Genomic DNA, 22,618 nt, shown 5'->3' on the forward strand with positions numbered 1-22,618 from the left:
TGATACTTGATTGCTCTTGTAATAGATGTCTTCTCATTTCTAGACTAAAATAAAAATAAATTTGCTCAAAACAATAATCAGGCAGCATTCTTAATAGTGTGTCTTAGTGTATGTCCAATTCCTGTAATTGTGAAGTGTAGCAACACTTAAGTGCAAGAMTAACATGAGACTACATCAGTCTGATTGACATAACCTTGTTATCACTGGCAGCTGYACTGGTGACTTTTGCCTGCTTTAAATTTCTTTTACATTTCTGTTAAAAGCATAATTATTGGGCAGTGGCTCGGTGCTTAGTGGTATTTTATGATAGGTAGAAAAGGGTCATGGGTGCAATGGTTGCTGTTTTCTATACAGGAGTACATTCAAGTGTGGTATAGCTAAGGAGTGCTTTTAATGCCATGAATAGCTTACTGCATATGTGTTAATGAACAGTTTTGCTCAGGTCTGAACAAGCAGCTTCCTCAAAATGTTAAGAGACTGGGGAAAGGAGAGGAGGATTTTTTCTAAGGTTTTCTGGTCAACCCCTTACCGAATGGCTTTAGAGCTGTGCATGTTGGGGATTAGACAAGTTGAACCCAGAAGACATTCAACATTAGTGGTTGATTCATGGCAGCCTGCTTAATTATCATCAGAATAAGAGTTCTCACTTGCTACATGATGTAAAGAAATCTTAACAGTGTTCTAGAAATCCAACAGTGTTCTGTTGGATTTAGACCTAAACTGAGTAGTTTCTTAAAATGTGCAACTATTAGATCAATGTCTTCAGTAATATTTGACCTCTTAAGGAGGTCAACTCAAGTACAACAGTATCCTTGATCATGCTAAACATAAATTATCAAAAGAGACTAATTGTGGGAGATATTTGGTATGATGTCTATGGCAAGTTAGTATTTACATCTTTAGACTCAAGAGATAATGAGTTTTTTTCCCCACTATACAATTAAAAGTGTGTCCAATTATTTGCTTAAGAACTATCTTTTGTTAGTGTCTGAATTTTCCTAAGCCAGTGTTGGTTTATTCTGTAAAAGTAGATGTCATGGATAACTGATAGAGATTTTCAACTTTTGCAAATTTGTTYGATTATTTGTGCTTCTCTTGGACTTCTTCATGAAATGCTGTGTTAAAGATGAAGCTGGTATAAGAATAAAGCACGTTCAATCTATAATAGTACATAGAAAAAGAAAAGTATGATCATTAACTCTGTATTTTTGACAATTCTCTTCATTTAGAATGAAAATTTTGATGGTTTTGTAGTTGAAGTTTGGAGTCAGCTGGGAAATCAAAAGCAAACGTGAGTACAAATCTCTAGSATGCAATCCCTAAAAACCAGCTCTTTCAAAGCATCATTTTAATTTGTCYGTGTTGATTTCAATATGTCTTTATAAATAAATACATTTCATTCTGAAGCAAATAAAGGTTGTTCTGGTTATCTTACAATAAAGTAGAAGGGTTTACCTCACTCTACATGAGATCAAGGATTACATAATAATCTTYGTAGTGGGTGTAGCAGGTCACATTAGTCTTTCATACTTTGGTTTTGCATGGTGTAACAGTTGTACAAGGATGAAGAGGGTACCTCAGTTGCACAGTCACACGTTGCCGCTGACCTTTATCGTAACATTGTTTCRTTTGGGTTACTGGATGAGGCTTGGMACAGTGTCATGCTTTCAAGACTTAAGACAAACACGAAACTTCTGCTTCATGAGGAAAAGGCAGAATATAGTGRTGAGATTAATGATTCAGTGCAGGAATCGGAAGACTTTCAGGCATCCATTTCTGTAAAGCACATTTCTACCAGATCTCTGTTGCCTAAAATATCTGGGGGAAAATAGCTTAAAGAAAGCTGTACAGAATGCAGATTTCATTATGGAAGACTTTCACCTTTCAAACATGGTTATTTCAGGTTATTCTTTAGGACAAATGCTGGTGACTGATGGTGCATATTAGTTACTTCTCAAACTGAGTGTACTGTTAACAGTTCTATTATAAAATTAACACTTGGGAACAAAAAGCTGAAACTGCAGAATCTTTGTAGCTTTGTCAAGGGCTCCATCATTTGCCCTGCAATGAGTAATCCTTAAGCTATATGCTCTTGCTTATAATTACRTAATTTATCAGGTTGCTCCTAAGASCTGTTCCGCATACTGAGCTCTGAGCCTAGTGCGGTATCTTTATAGGGCAGCCAAGAAGGTGATTGAAGCAATTAGTAACTGCCAGTCAGAAGTGGGTGGTAGTGGTCATTTTATTTACCGTGTTTACTGTATTTAAGTAAAATTGATTATTTCCTAGTAGTTAACACAAGTATAAGACRGACTGTGTAACTGTCATTTTAAGACTTACTGAAGATCATTTTAAATACACTGGTATGAAAGTGCTATATTGCAAATGAAACACATGAGCAAAGCATACTTTTCTGTTAGTTCCAGGGTGAGTTTATTTGTGGCATGGTAAAAATATTGCTCTCTGCCAGGAGTAATGTTGGTTTRAAACAGTGTTATTTCACAGAATCACAGAATATGCTGAGTTGGACTCAAGTCCTAACTCCCCTCCCTGCACACCACCATCCCCAAGAGTCACACCATGTGCTCAAGTRTGTTGTCCAAATGCTTTCTGAACTCTATCAGGCGTGGTGCTTGGACCACTTCCCTGGGGAGCTTGTTGCAGTTCCTAAACATTGAAAAATGTTCTTCTTAATGGGTGAAGAACCTTTTCTTAACATCCACCCTAAACCTCCCCTGCCATAGCTTAGGCCATTCCCTCAGGTGTTGTCACTGGTCACCAGAGAGAAGAGATMAGTGCTTGCCCCTCCCTCTAAATATGATTTGTTTATCCAGCTGTGTGCTGGACAGTTTGTCCAGAAGCACACTATAGGGACAGGTGTGATAAAAACTGTATTAAAGGACGTACTGCTCTTCAGTTGCTTTAGCTTTCAATTACCTGAGTGTTATTTGGTGAAGCACCACTTAAATATTCACTCTCTGTCATTGATAGAAAGGAGTGAGAAGTATTTTCCATAACTTCCGAAAAGGAAAGGGTTATTCTCATACAGTGCAATGGTAACCACATCCTTTTCTCTGAGTCGGTAATGTTTGATCATATATGACCAACTATGAACAACACTTTAGGATTAACCTATCTTAAAATGTGAGATTGTTTGGCAGAAAAGCATAAATAAAAACAGAAGTTAGGAGCTTCTGGAGATTTTCCTTCATTTTGAGACCCAAACTAAGTGCTTCACTGGAAACTTGTCAGAGGGTTTTTCCTCCTTTAACTGCTACTTCCCTAGAAATGATTGGGGGTTTTTAGTTGCACAATGCCTTGGGTTGGGCTTGCAGCACTCTGAATGATGCCAGTTTAGATAGAAAGCTGAAGGTGGCCTCAGTGTGCAGTAACAGCTGTTTTGTGAATGTGGTAGACTCACATGATTACATGGAAATTTTATTTCATGATGCTTCTAAGTTGTGGGACCAGTGTCCTCATTTGGAAATTGTGTTTGCCTATCACTTGCTTTAAAACTCGATGGCTTTGCTAACCAGTGCCCATGAGATTTTCCCTAATAATGTTTTCTGAAGTGAACCGCTTCTTTGAGCAGTTCTTAAGGGGCAGAATTAAGTGAATTGATCACCTTGGCTAGCCTGTATTTTTACTGCACTTTGAGTGCTGTTACTTTGGAATCAGTTCATTTTATTTTGAGTAGCAGAGCAGGGTTATTTCTCATAAATGGGTAAGCATGGGTAGTTTTTCGCTTCGTTTGTCCTGTCGGAGGAGTTGGAGCARCGCAATGCTTCCTTTAGCCCACAGCGTGGCAGTGTTGTAACGCGATTCACACCTGCTCTTCCTTCAGATCGTGTCTTTGGAAAGTGASAAACCCCSGKAGTAAAACACGTTCTTAACCTCGGRAGGGTGACACAGGMGGTGTCAGCAGAGAGATGAACCCTTATCCTCTGGAGAGGTGAAGTGTTTGTAGGATGGTATTTGTGTATGCTCCAAATAAGGCATCTGTCCTAGCTGTGAGGTGCAGTGTAGGCTTTCCTGATTCACATCCTTCAAGGTCAAACACCTGGTAGAAGCTTAACCTACTTCCAGGTAAAGGGACAAAAGGTCATAATGATGCTCCWGGAAACAGATATTTTGCCTTCAAACTACTTTCAGAGCAGTCTGATAATACAAGGAGACCTGGGTAACTAATGCAGTTTATTAATGTTAAAGTGAAYATGTTTTMATTTAAAAATAAAATTTAAAAATCTTTTTTTTTCATCCTCACCTGCAAGGATTAGTCTCACATAAGCAACAGTTAGCAACAGGTTGTTGAAACTCAACACAGCTACATAAAAATATACAGGAATATGCTGCAGCTGCCAGCTTGCCTTATGAAATGTTAGAGCAGTGGTGTCAGTCTAGGGAAAAGTATTTCACAGAAAATCATTATGGTTTTTATTTTTCAAAATTTAAATTAAGTGGGTACCTAGCTGTTAAATTTATAAATGGCACTTAATTATTCTATATATTTAATGTATCTATGTTGAGGGGAAAGCTATGGAAGCTGTCATGTTTTTAATTGTGTTATAGAAAAGATGTGTAATCTCATCCAATGCCCTGACTTAGTGGTGCAGGAACACTTGATATATCAAAGGTTTCTTTATCCAGCTTAGAATGACTACAGGGGAATTTGCTTATGGAACATTTTTTGCCTCATATGTGTTTCAGCTGCTAAATCAGTATCCACTTTGTAAAGATTGTGTGCAGTGATACTTTCTAGCGGAGTGCATACAGAAGCAGGTGAGTCTGCAAAAGTTCTGAAAGACTCAAATTAGCATCCTAACTCCCCAATAAATTGGGCTGTGATTTAAAAATATATCAGAATTCATATATTGGAAAGCTGGATTAATTGCATCTGAAGGTCTCTTYTCTATTGGCCTCAGCTGAGCAAGTGTTATCCATGAGATACCTGTTTTCAATAACTGAACCTGAATATTGGATGGACATTTTCATAAGACATGCTCTTTCTARTGTCTTAATGTTGGGGCTTGAAAATTGCCGAAAAACTTTGTGATGTTTAAATTAGGTAAGAATCTTCATGTAACAGGGTAACCGTGCAAGCTAGCTCTTCTRTAACATAAATCCTGTGACAAGCCTCTTTAAAGAACCTGATTACTGAGCGYTTTTTAAATTAGGTAAATTTAGACATTCCTCTGCCAGCCCTTTTCTATGTTTCTAGAAAACCTTTATGTTTYGGGTATTGAATTCAACTGGAAATGGGTGAAAATTCTTCCTTCATGGCCCAAGGAGCTAKCTAAGAAGAGTCTTCAGTTTCCTGTTTATTCTAGCTGGTATCATAGATGAGGTGAAGTGTTGCTAAGAAGTCATGTTACTGGCATCCACTAAAACATGAAATCCTGTGGTTTCAGGCTCATTAAGTATCTTCTGTTTTATGTCTCAAGCAGAGCAGACTTAATCTGGTTTGGGTTTTTTCAAAAACAAAAAATTTTCCAATCATTCTGGTTTGGGGTTATAGARTTGTTCTGTAATGCCTAGCAGACTAAAGTTTTAAGTAATAGAAATCCTTCACACTGCTTTATTTTGCATATTCATTAAATGTTGATTTTATCAAAATTATCAATTTTTGTAAGAGAATTATGTGCCTAAATATTGTATCTGCCTGCTTTCATGTTAGATATCCTGAGCAGCCTCTTCTCTGGCTGTCCATGTGGGAGCCTTGGTGTCTYGAGTCGTACACAGCAATGCTTTCATGTGTGCTTTGTATGCTTTCACATGTATAAAATAGCATAAAGTTCTTGTGTTCGCGTTCTTAATTTTAGAAATAACACTTGTTCTATCTGAAGAACCTGAATTGTCTTGTACATGTTGCGTGAACCTGGTTTTGGGCATTTCAGGCTCTTACAGATGTCTAATAGAGGTACTTCGAAGTACCCTCTATAGCACTGGTACAACTTCTTCCCTGTGTTCTCTGGGAATAGAACAGTTAACATACACATCACAGTGGCATCAAATTTAATGTGAGATGAAAGACTGCATCTAACTGATGCTGCTTCCTTTCATGCTAGCAATCATTGCACAGTGAACAAGTGTTCAACTACCCATYTTTTACCATAACRCATAGAAAAGTAGTCTCRTAATAAAAATCWAAATGAGCTGAGAGATCYTATGCAGRTGATWCCTCAATTCTAATCTGTTTTGCTGSTTYGTATAGTTTAAATGTGCTTCTTAAGTAATTGTCTTTTGTTTTCTAAAACTTTCATGCCTAATTTTGCAATAAAATATTCCAAGTTGTCCATCCTGTGGCATTTAAGTTTCGAAATGTACATGGCATAAATATTGAGAAACCTGAGCAAGCAAAAGCTCTCCTGCTTATTTAGTTAACAGCTAGACAAGACCATGTCTCACTTACTAATCTCAGTTGTGRGTTTTCTGGATGGGTTTTCTTTTCTCCAGAGACCTGGGTGTGTTGTGAAAAAGGCATAATATACTTGTAAGACTCTCACAGGCTACATAAAAATRCACACAGTATTCTGAACAATCCAGCATTACTTGATAGATGGCAGTGCCATCGCACAGAAACAATCCGAAAAACGTGATTTTTATGTCACTCTATGCAGAAGATGACCTTCAGGCAACTTATTAATGTTGGTAGGAGTATAGGAGAAAAAAGCTTTTCTGGCAGTTGTATCCTTCATGTTAGTCCCTGAAAAATTAATCTATTAATCAAAGATTTGCTATAATTCACTCCAGTCTCTTGGTATTAAGTAGGCAATGAAATGGCAGAAAAGGGCAATTTCTTCAAGTAGGCAGCTTTATTTTGTCCAATTTTCTTGACAAGGTATAAATTTTAGGGAGTACTGACTCCCAATTTCTTCAAAAAGAAGTCTGAAGTTGGAAAGTTGCAGAGCTCTAAAGGGTGATGCACCTGAAGGGAAGGGTTTAACAACCTTTCATGTCTCCTGCAAGGCTTTTCAAATGCATCTACAGCCCACACTTGGGCGCTGAAGTAAACTGTTCTCCAGAGTGTGCAAAACACAGTAGATCTGCCATGCTGGAAAAAGTGATTTCTGTAAAAATAAGCTTTCCAGAAACTTTGGGTGATGAAAATTTGAAGGTCTGCATGCTTTAGGGGACGAGGTACTTTGAAATCATAAACTTGGAAAATTTACCTACCAAATAGTAGTAGTAAGAGAAGGCCAGRAATAGTATGAATTAAGTAGATCTCACTTAGCTTAACATAGAATATTAAAGCTGCCAATATTTTCATAGCTACTCTGAAGTTAAACTTTACTATAGAGAAGTGTCTGGTAAATATTTAATGAAGCTTTTTTGGAAAGATTGATTCTATTCCTACTTTTCTGTACCTCATTATAATGTTTAAAATGTTAGTAGCTTTTCTTTCAAAATTGCCAATGGTAACATGGGAGAATTTTGTGTTTAAAACACTAGAAAGCACTGTTGGGACACAGTAAATTTTTAATTTATGGTACAATAAATGAACATTCTGCTATTGCTCTTTGGGGGAGAGGGAAGAGTGCACATTTGATTTACTTAATCTGTCTTGGTCAGCACATGGAAATGAGTCTAAATTAAGTATTTAGCCATTAATCCTGCCTGWTTTGCCAGAAAGTGTTCATGGCCCAGAAACCTGGCTTGACAGCTTAGTGAGTAGATATTAATCTGGCTTTCTTGAGCAGAAATCTGCAGTTGTCCAGCTGTCCTTTTTCTTCTTGACTTCCTTCAGGTTGAAGGTAATTATTTTTCAGCCAGATCAATACTGATTGAATTTGGTGGGGGGAGGGTAGGAAGTGGCTGTTTAGATGTAGCCTGTTTTAGAGTCCTGAGTGCACCAGCARTCCAAACTGCACTCCTGTCCCTTTTTCAGGCCACGAATCTCTGTCTTGCGTTTGCAGTTGTGGGTTCTGGTACTATTATATGTTTCAAAATATGACTATTTYGTGCAGTCACTGCTTTTGTAGGTATGTGTCTCCCTTTGTGGTTAGGTTTTGCCTCTGAAAAATGGGAGTGAGCCTTGTTTCTGCATGAAAAAGGTGTTATCTTGTTCTGTACCTATGCTAGGTTCTTTTGTCCTATCCTGCCCTTCTTTTTATCCCTTCTATCTTCTAAATAGTGAAAGTCAGCAAATGTTTTGCATTCTGTAGAATTCTCAAAGCTCCTATAGCTAAYGAAGGGGGCCAGGCAGAGAAGAGAGATCCCTGCTGATGAATGCTGTAGAATAATCTAAAGACTAGAGGAATTAATTCTTTAGTCAAATTTATCTTATATGTAGCATCTCTGACATGTAATAAAGGTTGAGTTGTACTGTAGTTTGGGCATAATTACTTAAAAAGGTCACTAAGCTACAAGATACAAATCAGTGGAAAAGCTTGCTTACCTAGTTTTAATACTGATGGTAGTTTTTGATGAGATTATGTTGTGYGAGGTGTGATAGATGTGTATGTTGGTGTCAGTAAATGTCTTTTTAGGTTGGTGTTTTAGGTTTTTAATGTGYTTCTATGGAAAAGGATTCTTCTATGCTATATTTGTTTTGTCTGAATAGTGACACTACTAATGTGGAATGCATGTGGTAGCAACAGGAGGTAAAGCTGTTGGTTTCCCAGAGCAAGAAAGGTACAATTACATGCTGCAGACAGACCAAAAGCTGATTCCTGCAATCCCATGTTTTCCCCCAGGAGAGAAATRCAGGTGGCAGTGTGTGATAGTTTTTTGTTAAGGGCTGTTAAGCATAGCCAGCTCTCAAATTGTAAACACAAAATATTTCTGRTATTGGGAAAGTGATGAAACGTGCTTTGTTTGTTTGCCAGGATTTTGAGAGTAATGGCTTTTAAAGGCCCTTGGAAGTTTTAATCAGGCATCAAACCATTTCAGGCAAAATGAAAATACTTGGTTACCTTTGGATAGTGTCTACATTGTGCAAATCAAGCATAATTACTGTGATGGATCATTATATCAGAAGAGCAATGATTTCAAAAAAATATCTCCAGGATTATACTGCTTTGAAAGGCATGACAGTACCAAGATGWTATTTCTGAGAGTTCAGGTCTAATCCAGTTTAAGTGGTTCAAACAGCATGGATGATGTATTTTGTCTATTCTGCCTTTACAGCTTAAGCATTCCTAAGCCTTCTGGAATGGGTGGTGAAGTTGCTTTCCCTTTGGTTCTGGTTTATGTATAGTCCTAAACAGATCTAGGGTTCTGTTCTAATATCATGTGACTGTGATTGTGGATCCTCAGTTTGAAAACAGGAAACTTAACTCAGTCCTGAAAAATCAAATTATTTAAGAAAGGCAGTCAGAAGTGCCATATTTGTAGGGCAAATGTAAGGTAATATTGGATTCCTCTTAAAAAACATGAAACTTTGTTTCTGGCAGTCTGAAAGATTTTCTGTTAACATAATCCTTCAAGTTAGGAGTGTTAAAAAAAGTTTGCATAAGAATTTTTAAGTTTCTTTTCCTGGGAAATATTTAGAATATGGATATGAAAATCAGCTTTTGTGGAAGTCTTTATTTAAATGATGCATACAGAAGATTGTGTTTTCAGCTAGGATGTTGTCAAACATTATAGCTACGCGGTTTGTAGGTATACAGTAATGTATTGAGAAACAAAAAGATTATTTATACAGGAAAAAACCCAGCAGAAGAAATGTTTCTAAACACAGGCCTCAGAAGTATCCCTTAAACATTGTGTGTTTTGCTGTGAAAGCATCTTCACAAATTCTTGTGTGTAGCAACCCAGTAACARCTTTAATCTCTTCAACAGCTGTTCTTTCAGAACAGTGTTTGATTCTTCTATTGATCTAATTCTTTTCACAAAAAATGACATCAAGAGGTGACCTGCTCTGATAAGATATGCTGGCTTGTTTTGCATGCTAACAATGCATAGCTAGAGTAAAATAAAACCAGGAAAAACTTAAAACTCAAGGTSATCACCAGTTCCAGTAAAACTGAGACTGGAGCTGTGCAGTGCTCTTGGTCCTTAAAGAGGGTAAATCKAATCAGTCTTCCTAACTGTTCTTTTTGCTATGATCATTTGCAACAAATTGTGTTTGTCTCCCTTGCCATCTGTGGTTTTTCAAGTTATTTCTACTGTTACTTGTTCTTGTCAATATATACCAGCAGTTTTCCTACCTTTCCCTCTAACAGTATATTTCTATTTCAGGGAGTTGATTCACTTGCTCACTCACCTTTCTGAAGCTCTTCATGAAGCACAACTTAAACTTATACTGGTCATCCCTCCTGCAGTTGCAGCAGGGTGAGTATTCCTATTTAGAGGGCAAGTTCCAGATAAGAAATACTTTCTTGTCTGATAAACAGTAAGTTCAAAAACTTTATTTCAAGCAGTGCACTTTAATAGAATAAGAAATTATTTGGGTTTGATTGGTAGACTTTTCTTCATGCATGTTGTGGTGAATAGTCTTGGTAACTATGTGCATTCATATATACCTCTTAATTTTTGATGTGATAGAGGAGCTAACAAGGAGAGGTGCTGTGCTRGACCTTGTTCTCCCCCACATTCCAGGTGGGGTCTTGTGAGAACGGARTGGAGGGGCAGAATCCCTTCCCTTGACCTGCTGGCCCTGGCCACATTTCCCTTGGTGCACCCCAGGGTATGKTTGGCTTTCCCAGCTGCAAGTGCACTCTTGGTTGTCAATTGCATAGTTGGCAATGCAAGATTATTTTTTTTTTCTCCCGAGTTTCCTTTTTTCCTTTGAGATGTTCAGCAGCTTTATGTCTGCATATGAAAATTCAGTAATGTAAGTCAAACAGAGAAGCATTGTTAGGTACTTTTTCAAATAAGAGCCAGTAGACAGCTAAAGAAAAATATGTCMATTTCTTATTTTCTCACCTTGGRCTGTAGAGYAGTATGGATAGGCTCGCAGCCAATACAGATTATGACAGTTTAACAGCACAGTTTCAGGACAGTGTTGTASAGCCTCCTAAATTTCTTGTAGGCTGTCACATCTTTCAGTGTACATTCATTTTCAAAGTGCCAAAAAGGCTGAGAAAATTGAATGCCTGAGCAGTCTGGTAARTGCTTCTGTGGCTGGACTTTTCTGTGCAGCGACCTCAAGTTTTTGTTGAGTTTTATGAGGAGGTCCAATAGCATGTGGGGGAAATAAAACATTTCTGCCTACAGCTATCTGTGCRGACTTAGATGCATCTGGCTGAAAAGATACAGGGATCCTGCAGTAGGTGACTAAAAGGTTGTCTGTGTGCTGAGATCAGTTTGCATCTGCCCTATAAGTGTGGTGTTGCCTCTTCTGTAGGTTAGCAATTCCCCCATCCAAACCAGTTGCTGAATATTTGTACTTCCCACCATTTTAAGAGTATAAGCCTGGAACAATATCTACCTCATTTTGTTCTTCAGTAGCTGCCTGAAATCTCATTGCAGGTTATTTTCTGTAAAACTATGTACTTGACTATGTTTCTTGTTTCTTTGTATTTTCCTCTGTTGCATGCTATAACTGATTGATATCCTTAAGATTAAGTAGTTTGGTTAATGAAAAAACCACTTTGCKTCTGTGAGTAGCTAGCCACCAAATTTTGATAGGCAGAGAGAGAAACAATGTGTTGAAGACTCTGGCAAAAGAAAACAATAAATTCCATGTAAATTGGTAGACAGTTTTGTAAAATAATACCTGTGCAGAGCCCTTTTCTTAAGGGACTGAAGGCCTAGCTGAACTTTGAGGAGATTCCTTCCTATCCCTCAAGCTCCTCTGCTTTTGCCTTGGTTTTGGGTTATTAAGCTTCTAACTTCTTGCAGATTGCTCTGGAAAATTGTGGGTTGGTATGCCTTTGCATGATACGGATTTTCTGTGGTGCTAACAAGTACTTTGAGTTTCTTCTGATTTGGTTAAATCAAAAATAATGAGAAATTACTATGTCTTATCTGCTGTCTGTCATTTATTCCAATAAATGGAAATCTTTCATGCTGTCCTTGTATAACCTACATTTCATCTCAATTGATAGTTACTTTTTAAAGTAATTTTCAGTTGCTATTAATTTTAGTCCATTACAGGTAAAGCAAAGGAGAACATTTTAAAATGTTTTTCAAAAATGCTTTATCAGTCACTGCATCACATAGATGCTTTTTAAAATGCTAGTGCATGCTCTGGTGGAGTTTAAGTAATTGCTGTATACAGTGTTCACATTTGAAATGCATTTGTGCTTTTGGTGGTAGGGAGAAMGTGGAGAATAGTAGAAACCTCAACATTCCTCTTCATTGTGATACCTATTGACATTACCAGGGTCAGCCAGAGGGGCCTAAACCTGTTTTTTCTATAAGTCACATAATGCCTTATAGTCTATTTTTACTGAATCCYTAAATAAGAGTTGGAGCCAGAAGACCTCTGGATTCTTAAGGATATTTTGCCTGGACCAGAATTTGCATTGTTAAGGTATCTGTCTTTCAGGGCTATTTCTTTGTTGAATACCACACGAAGGTTTGGATCTTGTGTTGTCATTGCTGCCTCCTGCAGCAATTTTGACACAATAGTGAGRTCGCAGTGCTGAAACCTTTCCAAACTGGGATTTAAGGATGCCCTATTAGAGCTAGGAAGAGATGCCTTTCTAAACTGCAAYGTTTAACCTGAAATAAGTTTACATGCTGCTGCCAAAATGGCCTGTTTGTAGAGGAACTGTGAGAAATAACAGCTGTAGTTTATATGAAAGAATTTGAAAGTCTTATTCCTCTAAACCAGTTATGTATTTTTTTATTTATTTATGTGGTCTTAAAGTTTGTGGGATTTATCCATAAACCTTTATTGCCCAGGAGAATGCACTAGTCACATTCTTTTCAATCAATAATCTTACATAAGTCCCCGTCTATATCTTTCACATATGTGTTCTTATTGCATTAACTGGGAACACACTTWAAGTTTTTGAGTAAATAGGTTTTTGAAAATACATTGATAAGTTACAGAAACATCCTAAAACATTCACCATGTCCATGCATACTTTAATGCTTAGAAGTATGCTGGATTTAATTATGTCAGTAATAAGAATCCTGAAAATTTCTTTCTACCTTGACTTTTTAGATGGCAGCTGTACTTGAAAATATTTGGTTTATAGGGTACGAGGCTTGAACTGAAAAGYGCCTCCTACTGTGTATTAAATATCTCGTGTCTTGAAACCCACTTTGTGTTTTAACACTTACATGTGTTTGAAAGTGTGCTTTAATGCATCTTACATTCTTTAGTTTTTGGAATCACTGTAGACTGTTAATCAAAAATACAGCAAAAGACATGGAAATAAGTACCATCAAGAATCAAATAATRTATCAGAGTTCAGCAGCTGGCAATAGACTGATAAAGGAGACATGAGCTGTATGTGGAATACCCTACCCAACTGGGATGCTAGGAGCTCAAATATTGCCCCTTTTGTGTTCTACGATGATTAATATTTAAAGAGCGCATCATCGAATGTAAGCAGTTTATTTAGGAATTCGTAATTTAGACTCTTGATATGCATTTAGATCAAAGCAGTCTGTCAGCAAATACTATTTGAAAGGAGACACTTAAGAGCTAAAAATAYGTGTTTGCTGAGGGAAAATCTGTCTGGAAAATGCAGCTCTGCACATGAGATTGAGTGTKGGATGCAGGAAGAAAACATGTTGGGTCATTTGTTTGACTTCTCAAATTCAACTTTTCCAACTTGTGAGTTTTTGTTGCAGAAGTGAGACTGATCCTSTACTTAACCTTGCTTTGTTAACTAAAGGTTCTGGTGGCACTTTGGGATTTTGGTTTGCTTGTACAATATTCTGGATTAGAAGAAAACTTCACTCTTTTTGGATTTTTTTTTTTTTCAAAATCCACACATTTTATAGCTTTTCCCAACATTTACCAGAGGCTGTTGTGCTGGCATAATCAAGAGTTGGGAATGTGTTTGGATGCTGATTAGGGGTAGGAATCTCTCTAGCAAGCTTTAATGTTCCAGAGAATGCATGTAGAGCTCCCAAGGTGTCAGACTGGGGTAGTATTTTCTCCACCTGATGTCCAGAGTTTACATTACTTTCCTGCAAATGTAAGTGATTCACAAGAAAGGGGAACAAAGGAGCCAAAGCTATTCTCTACAAAGTGTGTGTGTGTGTGTGTGTTGTACTGTAATTCTGCCTTGCGATCGGAGTCTTGCAGTTGCAGATGTCCAAAGAAACATGCACGGATTGCAGTGATAAGTGTTTGCTAGAGCAGATGGTTTGCTGATGACTTCCATCCTGTATTTCCACAGATTGTCTCAAAAAGTTTGAATTTTACTGCTTTTAACATTTTCATGGACTTTGATGCATGTGTAAACTATGAGTACCATTTCTAAAAAGTCAGTGTGTAGCCAGGCATATTCTGTCCTGATGGTGCCATTGGTCCTACTARTCCTGGGCTTGATTAAATTCTTGCCTTAAATAGATGCATTTCTGTGTTTTACTGTGCTGCAGAAATTATACTGGGGAAAGCTGTGTGACTCTTTTTATACTGATTTYACAAGCCTCTTTCCAAATAGGATAGCTGTGCTGGAGTGAGCTTCCTTTATACCTAAACATGCACATGCATAACTGTGTTAGGGGAGAAAAAGTATGGCAAATGGACCTTGAAATTTGGTTGCACCTGTTCTCATAAGTCRTAGGCATTGGGTTGGTTATTTTGTTTCTCTATACTCAAATTCTTTATAATTAGGGATGCATTTTCAAAGCACAAAGTGAGGCTTTGTTTTGTATTTATTTTCTGTGTACAAGTAAATTGAATTTCATCTACTAGATTATTGCATTTTTTGTCCAGGTTCAGCAACCATTTTGTCCCTTGTATTTCCCAATTACTGTCGAGAAAACCATGAGTAAAGAAAATTAAGTTTCTTTACATRAACTGTCATTGGAAAGAGCATCAATAATGTTCCTGTGTCTTGCTGTCCTGAGAAAGAAAGACAAAAAGTTCTCGGAAGCTGTAGGTTGGGTGTTGTCTTCACAGGGGGTCTCAATCTATCCAATCTATCTATGGCTGCATAACCATTGCCTTCTTGGCATTTGTAGTTTATCACAAATTATAGAGATATGTTAAGGCTCAGTGTACAATCATTAAAAGCTGTTAGTTTTGTTATACAGTGTTAAATAACTGTTTAGATTGTTAGTGGTCGCTTTCCTTGGACTTTTATTGTCCCCTGAAGTATAATCCTTTGGACAAAGTAGGAATTAAAATGGTTGTGTCACTTCATAATATAATACTATGCTCTTTATTGACATTTTGATGGTTAGGATATGCACCAGGCARTTTGTCCTATGTGATGGAAATCCTTTTAACACACCTATCTTCAGGCTACAAGACAGTAGCCTCTCSTTGAATAACATGATACTTTATCTCTTGATGTTTTATGGAATCAGTAAATGAGAGAAAGTAAGCTGTAAAGTAAATAAGTAAATTCTGCTGCTGAGGTGAGAGGCTGCACTGTTACTATTAAAAGTTTTAGATTACAGATGTAGCTATTGCTGCATTTCCAAGAAAAAATCAAAAATCTGCTGAAAATCTCTAAAGCTTTGGAGCTTTGTATGTATCAATAATAATTAAAATGCACAGAAGACAGTGTTAGAAAGAGACTGTTCAATTGTTTWAGAAGCCTCAGGTAACACAAAGTAGCTTTATATTTAAGTAATTTTATCAGGTCTAGCCTGATAATAGCAAGGTATGCATTCGCCCTTGATCTTGATTTAARTAATTGTATGCAAAATAACTGCTGTTTTTAGCTGTTTTAATACCATGCCTACCAGTACAAAGCAGAGGTCAGTGAGCAGAATGGTTTCATTTAACCTTGTGGGACACTGTGTTGGGGATTATTAGTAAGAGTGAAGCACATTGTGAAAAAACCACTGGAGCTATCACTGTCCTCCTGACATTCTCAACAAATGCTACTGTTGGTAAATTGCATTGGTTTAGCTCTTATAATTTGTTATCTCCTGGCTAGTTTTTGATAGAATATATCAAAGTAGTATTTAAATTAGAACCAAACATGTTTCTCCCTGATAAAGGGTGCACTTAACCTCACAGCTTCTAGAAACATTTGCCTGTGTTTATTGATTGCTTGAGATGCACAGCTATAGTGCAGCTGCTTTTGTTTTAAAGCTGCAGGAGCCCAAACCACWTTCTCACTTCAAATATTTGAACATAATGTATGTTCTTGTCTCATCAAAACACAGCAAGCATCCCTAACTTTGGATTTCATATTTACATAAGTAAGGGAAAAAAAATCTACAGCTTCTCTTCCTGTTACTTAAAACTTTTCTAAGTTATATTGTTAATATTTTTCAACACTAAASTGCAGTTTCTTCAAAATTAACATTTTAGCTACTCAGTTTATTCTTGCTGCAAAAACATTGTGGATGATATGAAGTACTGTCTTAAGTATCTTCCATCTTTTTTTTTCTCTCTAGAGCTGCTGTGTAATGAAATTACCCGAATCTTTGTAGTCTTCATTACTGCTATKCAGTAGCAGTTGATACCAGCCTGGTTTTGCTACTCTGCCTCTTGGGAAAGATTGGCAGGAGGGTAGACAYCTTGTCCCTCCTTTTAGTTTGTGCTGTTATGCTCTTTTTTGCTTTCACTATAAATATACATACATATTTGACTGAAAAAAAAACGAGTGCACAATGGAAAACTGCTGATTGACCTCACACTTTCTCAGCTTAATGGATGCCGCAATTGACCAGTCTTTTTCATATGTGACAAAGGAAAAAGGTGTTTTGCTCTTTTAGAAACTGTTTATGAACAGATACTTGTAATTATATTTTTGTTTTATATCAGGAGTCTGATATCTTTAGAAGTTGCTGCAGATTCAATTGCCTTGCCATAACTTTGTGTATACAGAATATRTTTGTTGGTTTAGTGTTCCAGTGTATATATACACAGTTTCCCTTAGAAGTATTTCTACCAAACAGTAATTCTGATGTAGAATATGCAAGTAAACAGCAGGGTAATTTTTATGATAATGTGCGGTACACAAATTCAATGAAATTATAAGCAGCTTTTAATGTGTCTGTTTTGGAGTGAAATGGGAACCATCACTTACTTTTAACATCATTCTTAGCCAGGACTATGYGGGATAGAATGTAGAGCCTTGAAATTTTGATAAGTAAATAATGCCAGGGATCAAACCAGCAGTAAACATATTTCTTGTTTCAGATGAAGTTTCCAATTACCAGATTATGTCAAATAACAGTGTGTTAGAAACCCAACTTTGTAGACTGCTGTTTATTAAGTAGGATTCTGCTTTACCAATACATGCATTTAAATTATGAAAGGTGAAAATATTTGTCAGAAATCTGGTCATAATAATCCTATTTTGTTGGAATCACTACTATGTTGCTGAATTTTTCTGAGCTTTCCACAGGTCTAATCTTTCTTACTTTTCCTTCCAACTTGACAAATGAGGTCACAGAAAAGCAAACAATTCTAAAAAGGATAAGTGTTTATTTATTGTAGAGTTAGTAAGTATATACCAGATATGCTTGCTGTTGCTGATAAGGAAATTTGATGCTGGAAGACAATCTCTCTGGACAAGCAGAAAATGGGACTTGGGAGGGAAAATCTGAAAGMTAACTATACAGTTTTATATTTGCTGTGCCTAGCTGGTAAGAACACTTTTCCTTCCATTGTTCCCACAGATGTCAATCTTCCTGTAAGTACCCTAAAAAAAAGGGGCTGTTACGTATATGGAGAGTACAKTTACATGTCAAGAAATTTTGTAATCAAGCCCTGTGCACAAAATTCAGCACTCAAGAAGGCACAGAAATTACTCTTAAGAGGGCTGTCTAGGCTAACTGGTGTAGTCATTTTTATTGCATGTTAGAGAACATGTATAATATGTTTGACTTGGATCACAAGAAAGCATTGAGACATGAGTTTATACTGAGGGGAACAGAAAACTCAGTAGGAAATTATTACTGACTACCTCTGAGTAAGTTACTGGAGAAAGTTTTCTAACTTTAAAATTACAGTAATACTATTGATTAATACTGAGAGTCWTGCTACTGGGCTCATATTTTTATCCTCTATAAGGGCTCAAAGTATAGGTCWGTCAGTCACRTCTCTTTTTAAAGTGAATTCTGTTMGCTRCAGTAGACCTSCATGCTTGTTAATGGCTCCAAACTACATCTGTTTCCCTCGCTGATGATKTTCCTGGTTTTGCTGCTGTTTGTTGAGCTGCCAGCTCAGTGCAGCATGACTCTGACTGCAGCCATGAAAGTTTCCATGCATTTTSCATAGATTCAGAAAGGACTCAAGAGAAACAACTCTATTCTTAGAACTGGCTCTTTTAAAGACTACCATCCAATATAAAATTAATGCAACGAAGATCTGACTCTAATGACACCTTCTGTAGCAAGTGTACACATCTGGTTTTGAATTCCCACTAGGGAGAATCATGAAAATAGTCTGTAGGTCAGCTAACAACAGTTAAAGAGAAGAAAGGGTGGAATATATTCCTCCCGATATCTATCATTTGTAGTTCTATCAATTCTCAGCCAGCTGGTGTARACCTTACTATGTAAGTTTCAGTATTAAGTTGGAAAACTTTCCAAAAAAAAAAAAGAGAGAAGAAAAATGGTGAGCATTTTATGCAAGGAGGAATTAAGGCTACATTTGGTGTGTTAGAGTTTTTAAATTAGGCTCATATGCTCCAGAGTACAAGCTTGTTTTGCGTGATGTTCTGCTATTGGAGCATGGCTTGCCTGGGCATTAAGCCCTGGCATGAAAGGCACTGGAATAATTTGGAAATTAGGAGAAGCAAATGGTGACACAGTAGATGTTCATTTGTGCATAGTCTTACTTAAATTGCTCCTATAAAGAGGCTGAAGCCATGTAACAGAAACATATTAAAGGRGAACAGTTGACCTTCCCAAAAATGGAACTGGTAAATACAACAAATATCAAAAGAAATTTTTTCTTCTTTGGTATTCAGCTTGTCTGGTTTTGTCAAATGTGTATTTCTTATGTTGACTTGAGAGTTTTAGATACACTGTATTTTTCAAGTGACTTAAGAATTTGTGAGTGGTCTGCCAGCATGCCTCAGCTCTGAGGACAGCAGTTTTCAGGCTGATTTGTCCCTAGCTGTCTGCTGAGATTTCATGGTTTCTTTTCGGGACGTGTATCAGTTGGCGTGTTTCCCTTTCTTGACTTCTGTTACTGGTTTAAACCAGATGGGCCACAGGTAATTAGTTTGGCTACATGAAAACTGTGTAGGCTACTCCATGGCAAGAAYATATCCTGTGCTTCTCCCTATTTGGAGAGCAAAGGCAATAGATGGGATGAAATATGTTTATAAAAAAAAGAGTGCCAGCCCTTAATGTTCTGCAAAAAATTCATTAGGTACAGAGATGCCATTTTGTTTCCGATAAAAATATAGCAAGTTTTCACTTGTCAGGCTGTTATAATTCACAGTCCCCTAGTGATATGARGCACTCAGAGTGTATGAAGGAACCACTCCCAGGGCCTTTGTGTTGTGAATCTGTAGCACTCAGTTATGCTTTTYTTGCTTGTCGAGCTGTCTACATTTTGTTGGTTTTAAAACACCTCTCATAATGTTTTTTATTGGAGAATTTGGTAAAGAGATTTTTGCCRTTGAGAAAATTTGARCACAGTCATTAATGTGGTTTGTKTTTTCCAGTGGAGATGTTTATTTTRAATTGTGATCTTTTCTGTGGACAAGGGGCAGATAGCCCTTAAGCTCTGAAGCCATGTGAGTGTCAACATTCCTGCCATGAAATTAGTGTACCAGGCAAAATGTACAAGTAGGATTGCAAGTTTTTATTTCGAATTTAAGCTACTTTTCAGAATAGAAGAGTATAGTACTGGAAGGTGCAAATTAAAAGAAAAAAAAAAGAGTCAAAATAAATGATAACTATATYACTTTTGCTAGAAGTTTCTCTAACAAGTTCTTAAAAATCTGCAAATGAATGAATGTCAGAACTGTGCTCCCAGACTACCTATACCTTTAGAAAGTTCTTCCTGATGTCTAGCCCAGGTTTGCTAAAGTAATTGTCTTGGCAGATTCAGGCTGTTCCATCTCATTACAAAAAAACTACTAAACTGTTGTGTTTCTTTTAAAATTCTCCTTTTTCATTTGCTCATGCTTTTRTAATTTTTGTATCTTGGGATGATATTTCTCTGACTTATTAGCAATAGGGTATCCTTTCATATTATGTGAGCAAAATGGGATTTGGGGATGTTAAGAAGATGGTCTTTAGTTGAGAGGCAAAGGAACCTCCTGATTTTGTCTTTGCCTTCATGAAGTGTTCCAACACTATAGTATTTGAAATTGGGAGAGTGTTTTCTGAGTAGAACCAGATGAAACACCATGATTGGAAGAGTATGGGACCAGAGGTGATCTCACTGTTTTTATGGAAKTACTTTTCAGTTTGATTTTTAATCGTTTTAAGAGGAAGATGACTTTTGTTCAGAGATTGTTAAATAAGTAAAAAAGTGGGGAGGAGAAATTTAAACTAACTTGGAATTTGTGTTATTTGTTTCTTCTGAAATGRAGTGACCTTAGCACTGTGGTTCAATGGACATTTTTGGTTTTGAAAYGGACAGTCCCTGATTTGTAATATTGTTCTGGGTTTGTAGGCTGCAAGATCAAGATACTATGTTTGGATCATGCTTCACCTYTTGCAACATTTTGTCCTTGAAAAGGAATTAAGGAAAAAGAAATCTGTATGGTGAAGGCTGGTGAAGATACTTGATTTTACAATAAGCATTCTCTGATATGCCTGAGTAACATGCATCTCTGCAAAAACCTGATCTTTTGTCTGTGAGGATGTGCTCACTGTGGGAAGAAGGTCAGAGATGGAGAACATGCTGTACTTTTTAAAGTCTCCAATCAGCTGCATGGAATTCGTCCCCCACTATGTAGTATATCTTTTCATCTATCTGAGGATCTCTCTTTTGTTGGTTAAACATTCAGTATGGTCACATTCTTCTGACAGCAAGATTAGATCTGTAATTATTGTTCGTGACTTTGAACAACAGCATTGTGTCAAGGTCCTGTAGATCACTTGCCTGCTTCATACAATGCTGTTGTGGATAGACCTTAATTCTATTTTTAACTCGATTTTTTAGGTAACAAGGTGTCTGTAAGCTTTCTCTCTTACATATTTAATCTCTTCACTAAAGCTTCTTTGGCATTTGACCAGTTTTGAGCCATGTTGACATAGGCATAGAATTTCAATAGTCAGGTCCCTGTTACTTCATGAAAATAGGCAGCTGGACAGATGAAGATAATATATCTTTTTTTCCCCCCCAAGACCTAACTGTAAGAAGGTATTGTAAATGAAACATCCGTAGAACACTAGAAAACCTAGTTGCAAAACATCCACRGAAACCAGGACCCATGTAGAATTATTTTCTAAGTACTGATGGTGGAAAATTACTTCAGTGAGCTGTCATTCTGAGAGTTTTGAAAAACGTAAAATGAGAAAAGGTACTTACAAATCTGTCAAGGGTTTTTTCTCTAAAGGAAATGGTTTCAGATTGAACTTATTTACACATTTGACTACTTCATTATCAATGCCTATAATTGTGTAATGAACAGGGTAGACATTTATCTCTTTCTCCTSTTTTCTGTAGAACAGACTTCATGCAGGAAGTAACAGTGGGTTTTTATTCAGTGATTGTGCATTAACTGAATTCAGTGGTCTGTGTTTGTAAAATGCAATAGCATTATGCTGTAATGCTCGTATCTGCAACGAGCTATGAAAACCAATAATAACTCATGGTGAAGACAGATTTACAAACAGTTGCTTTACAGAAAATTATACATGACAAGAAAATTAAGTCGTTACTGAGAGGGTGACTTCTGAAATAGAATCATAGTGGAAACAGAAAATCAATCCGTTTTCTATTATGAAGGTTATTCAAAGAAGTGAGGATACAGGAAACTCTTCTTTCATAAAGGAGAGTACAGGTGAGATAACCCTACATGAGAGCAGTTTGAACTTGCAGGGAATAGTAGTCAGTTAAAAGACATTTTTTCTCCTTATTTCATTTTGAGAGTAATTTTAGTGAGACAAGAAATAATTGAGAATGTAGATTGATTTGAAAGTAAATGAAAGCAGCTTGCTTTATTGAAGTATTTTTTCCAGTCTTTCAGTATGAAAGACTAAAAACTCCAAACCTTACAGAAATACTTATCAGTAAAGCATTAATGGGAATTTTTGATATATATGACTGTATGTAATTTGGAAAATTTGGGTAATAAGCCTTCTAGGCTGTGAAACACACCCCCCTGCAGTTATTTTAGACATAAAAAAATAGAATAGTAAAAAGGGACTGGAATTCKAAGCTGTGTGTATGGAAATACCAAGGAAAACAGGTGACTTCTTCTATGTCTGTGATTTGCCCCAATAACAGGGTTTTTTTAAATATACATATGGCAGCATGCATATTGTTTTTAATATGGCAGTGTGCCATTGGGAAATGTTGACAAATTCTCAAGGAATATGTGCAAATAAGACTTATGCTCTCAGGGGAATTGTTGTTCTGTGAGTTCTGTCAGGTTGCCATTGCTCTCTTACTTGAAGAAGAGAACTTGTAAAGATTATGTTGTATTCCTGGGGCTTCTTACAGGAA

The 22,618-nt window shown here is 36.8% G+C and overlaps 1 protein-coding gene across 5 annotated transcripts in view; it reads left to right on the forward strand.

The window, feature by feature from the left end:
• Positions 1-22,618, forward strand: part of CHID1 (chitinase domain containing 1) — a 97,853-nt gene that overhangs the window by 12,030 nt on the left and 63,205 nt on the right. For all 5 annotated transcript variants that reach the window (XM_057371430.1, XM_057371426.1, XM_057371428.1 and 2 more), the window contains exons 7-8: positions 1,230-1,291; positions 10,180-10,272. In XM_057371430.1, coding sequence (XP_057227413.1) covers positions 1,230-1,291; positions 10,180-10,272 — 155 coding nt within the window. The remainder of the gene's footprint in view (positions 1-1,229; positions 1,292-10,179; positions 10,273-22,618) is intronic.

The sequence above is a fragment of the Malurus melanocephalus genome, unplaced genomic scaffold (assembly GCF_030028575.1).
Source record: "Malurus melanocephalus ecotype Western Australia unplaced genomic scaffold, MMel_1.1 scaffold_147, whole genome shotgun sequence".
Lineage (NCBI taxonomy): Eukaryota > Metazoa > Chordata > Aves > Passeriformes > Maluridae > Malurus > Malurus melanocephalus.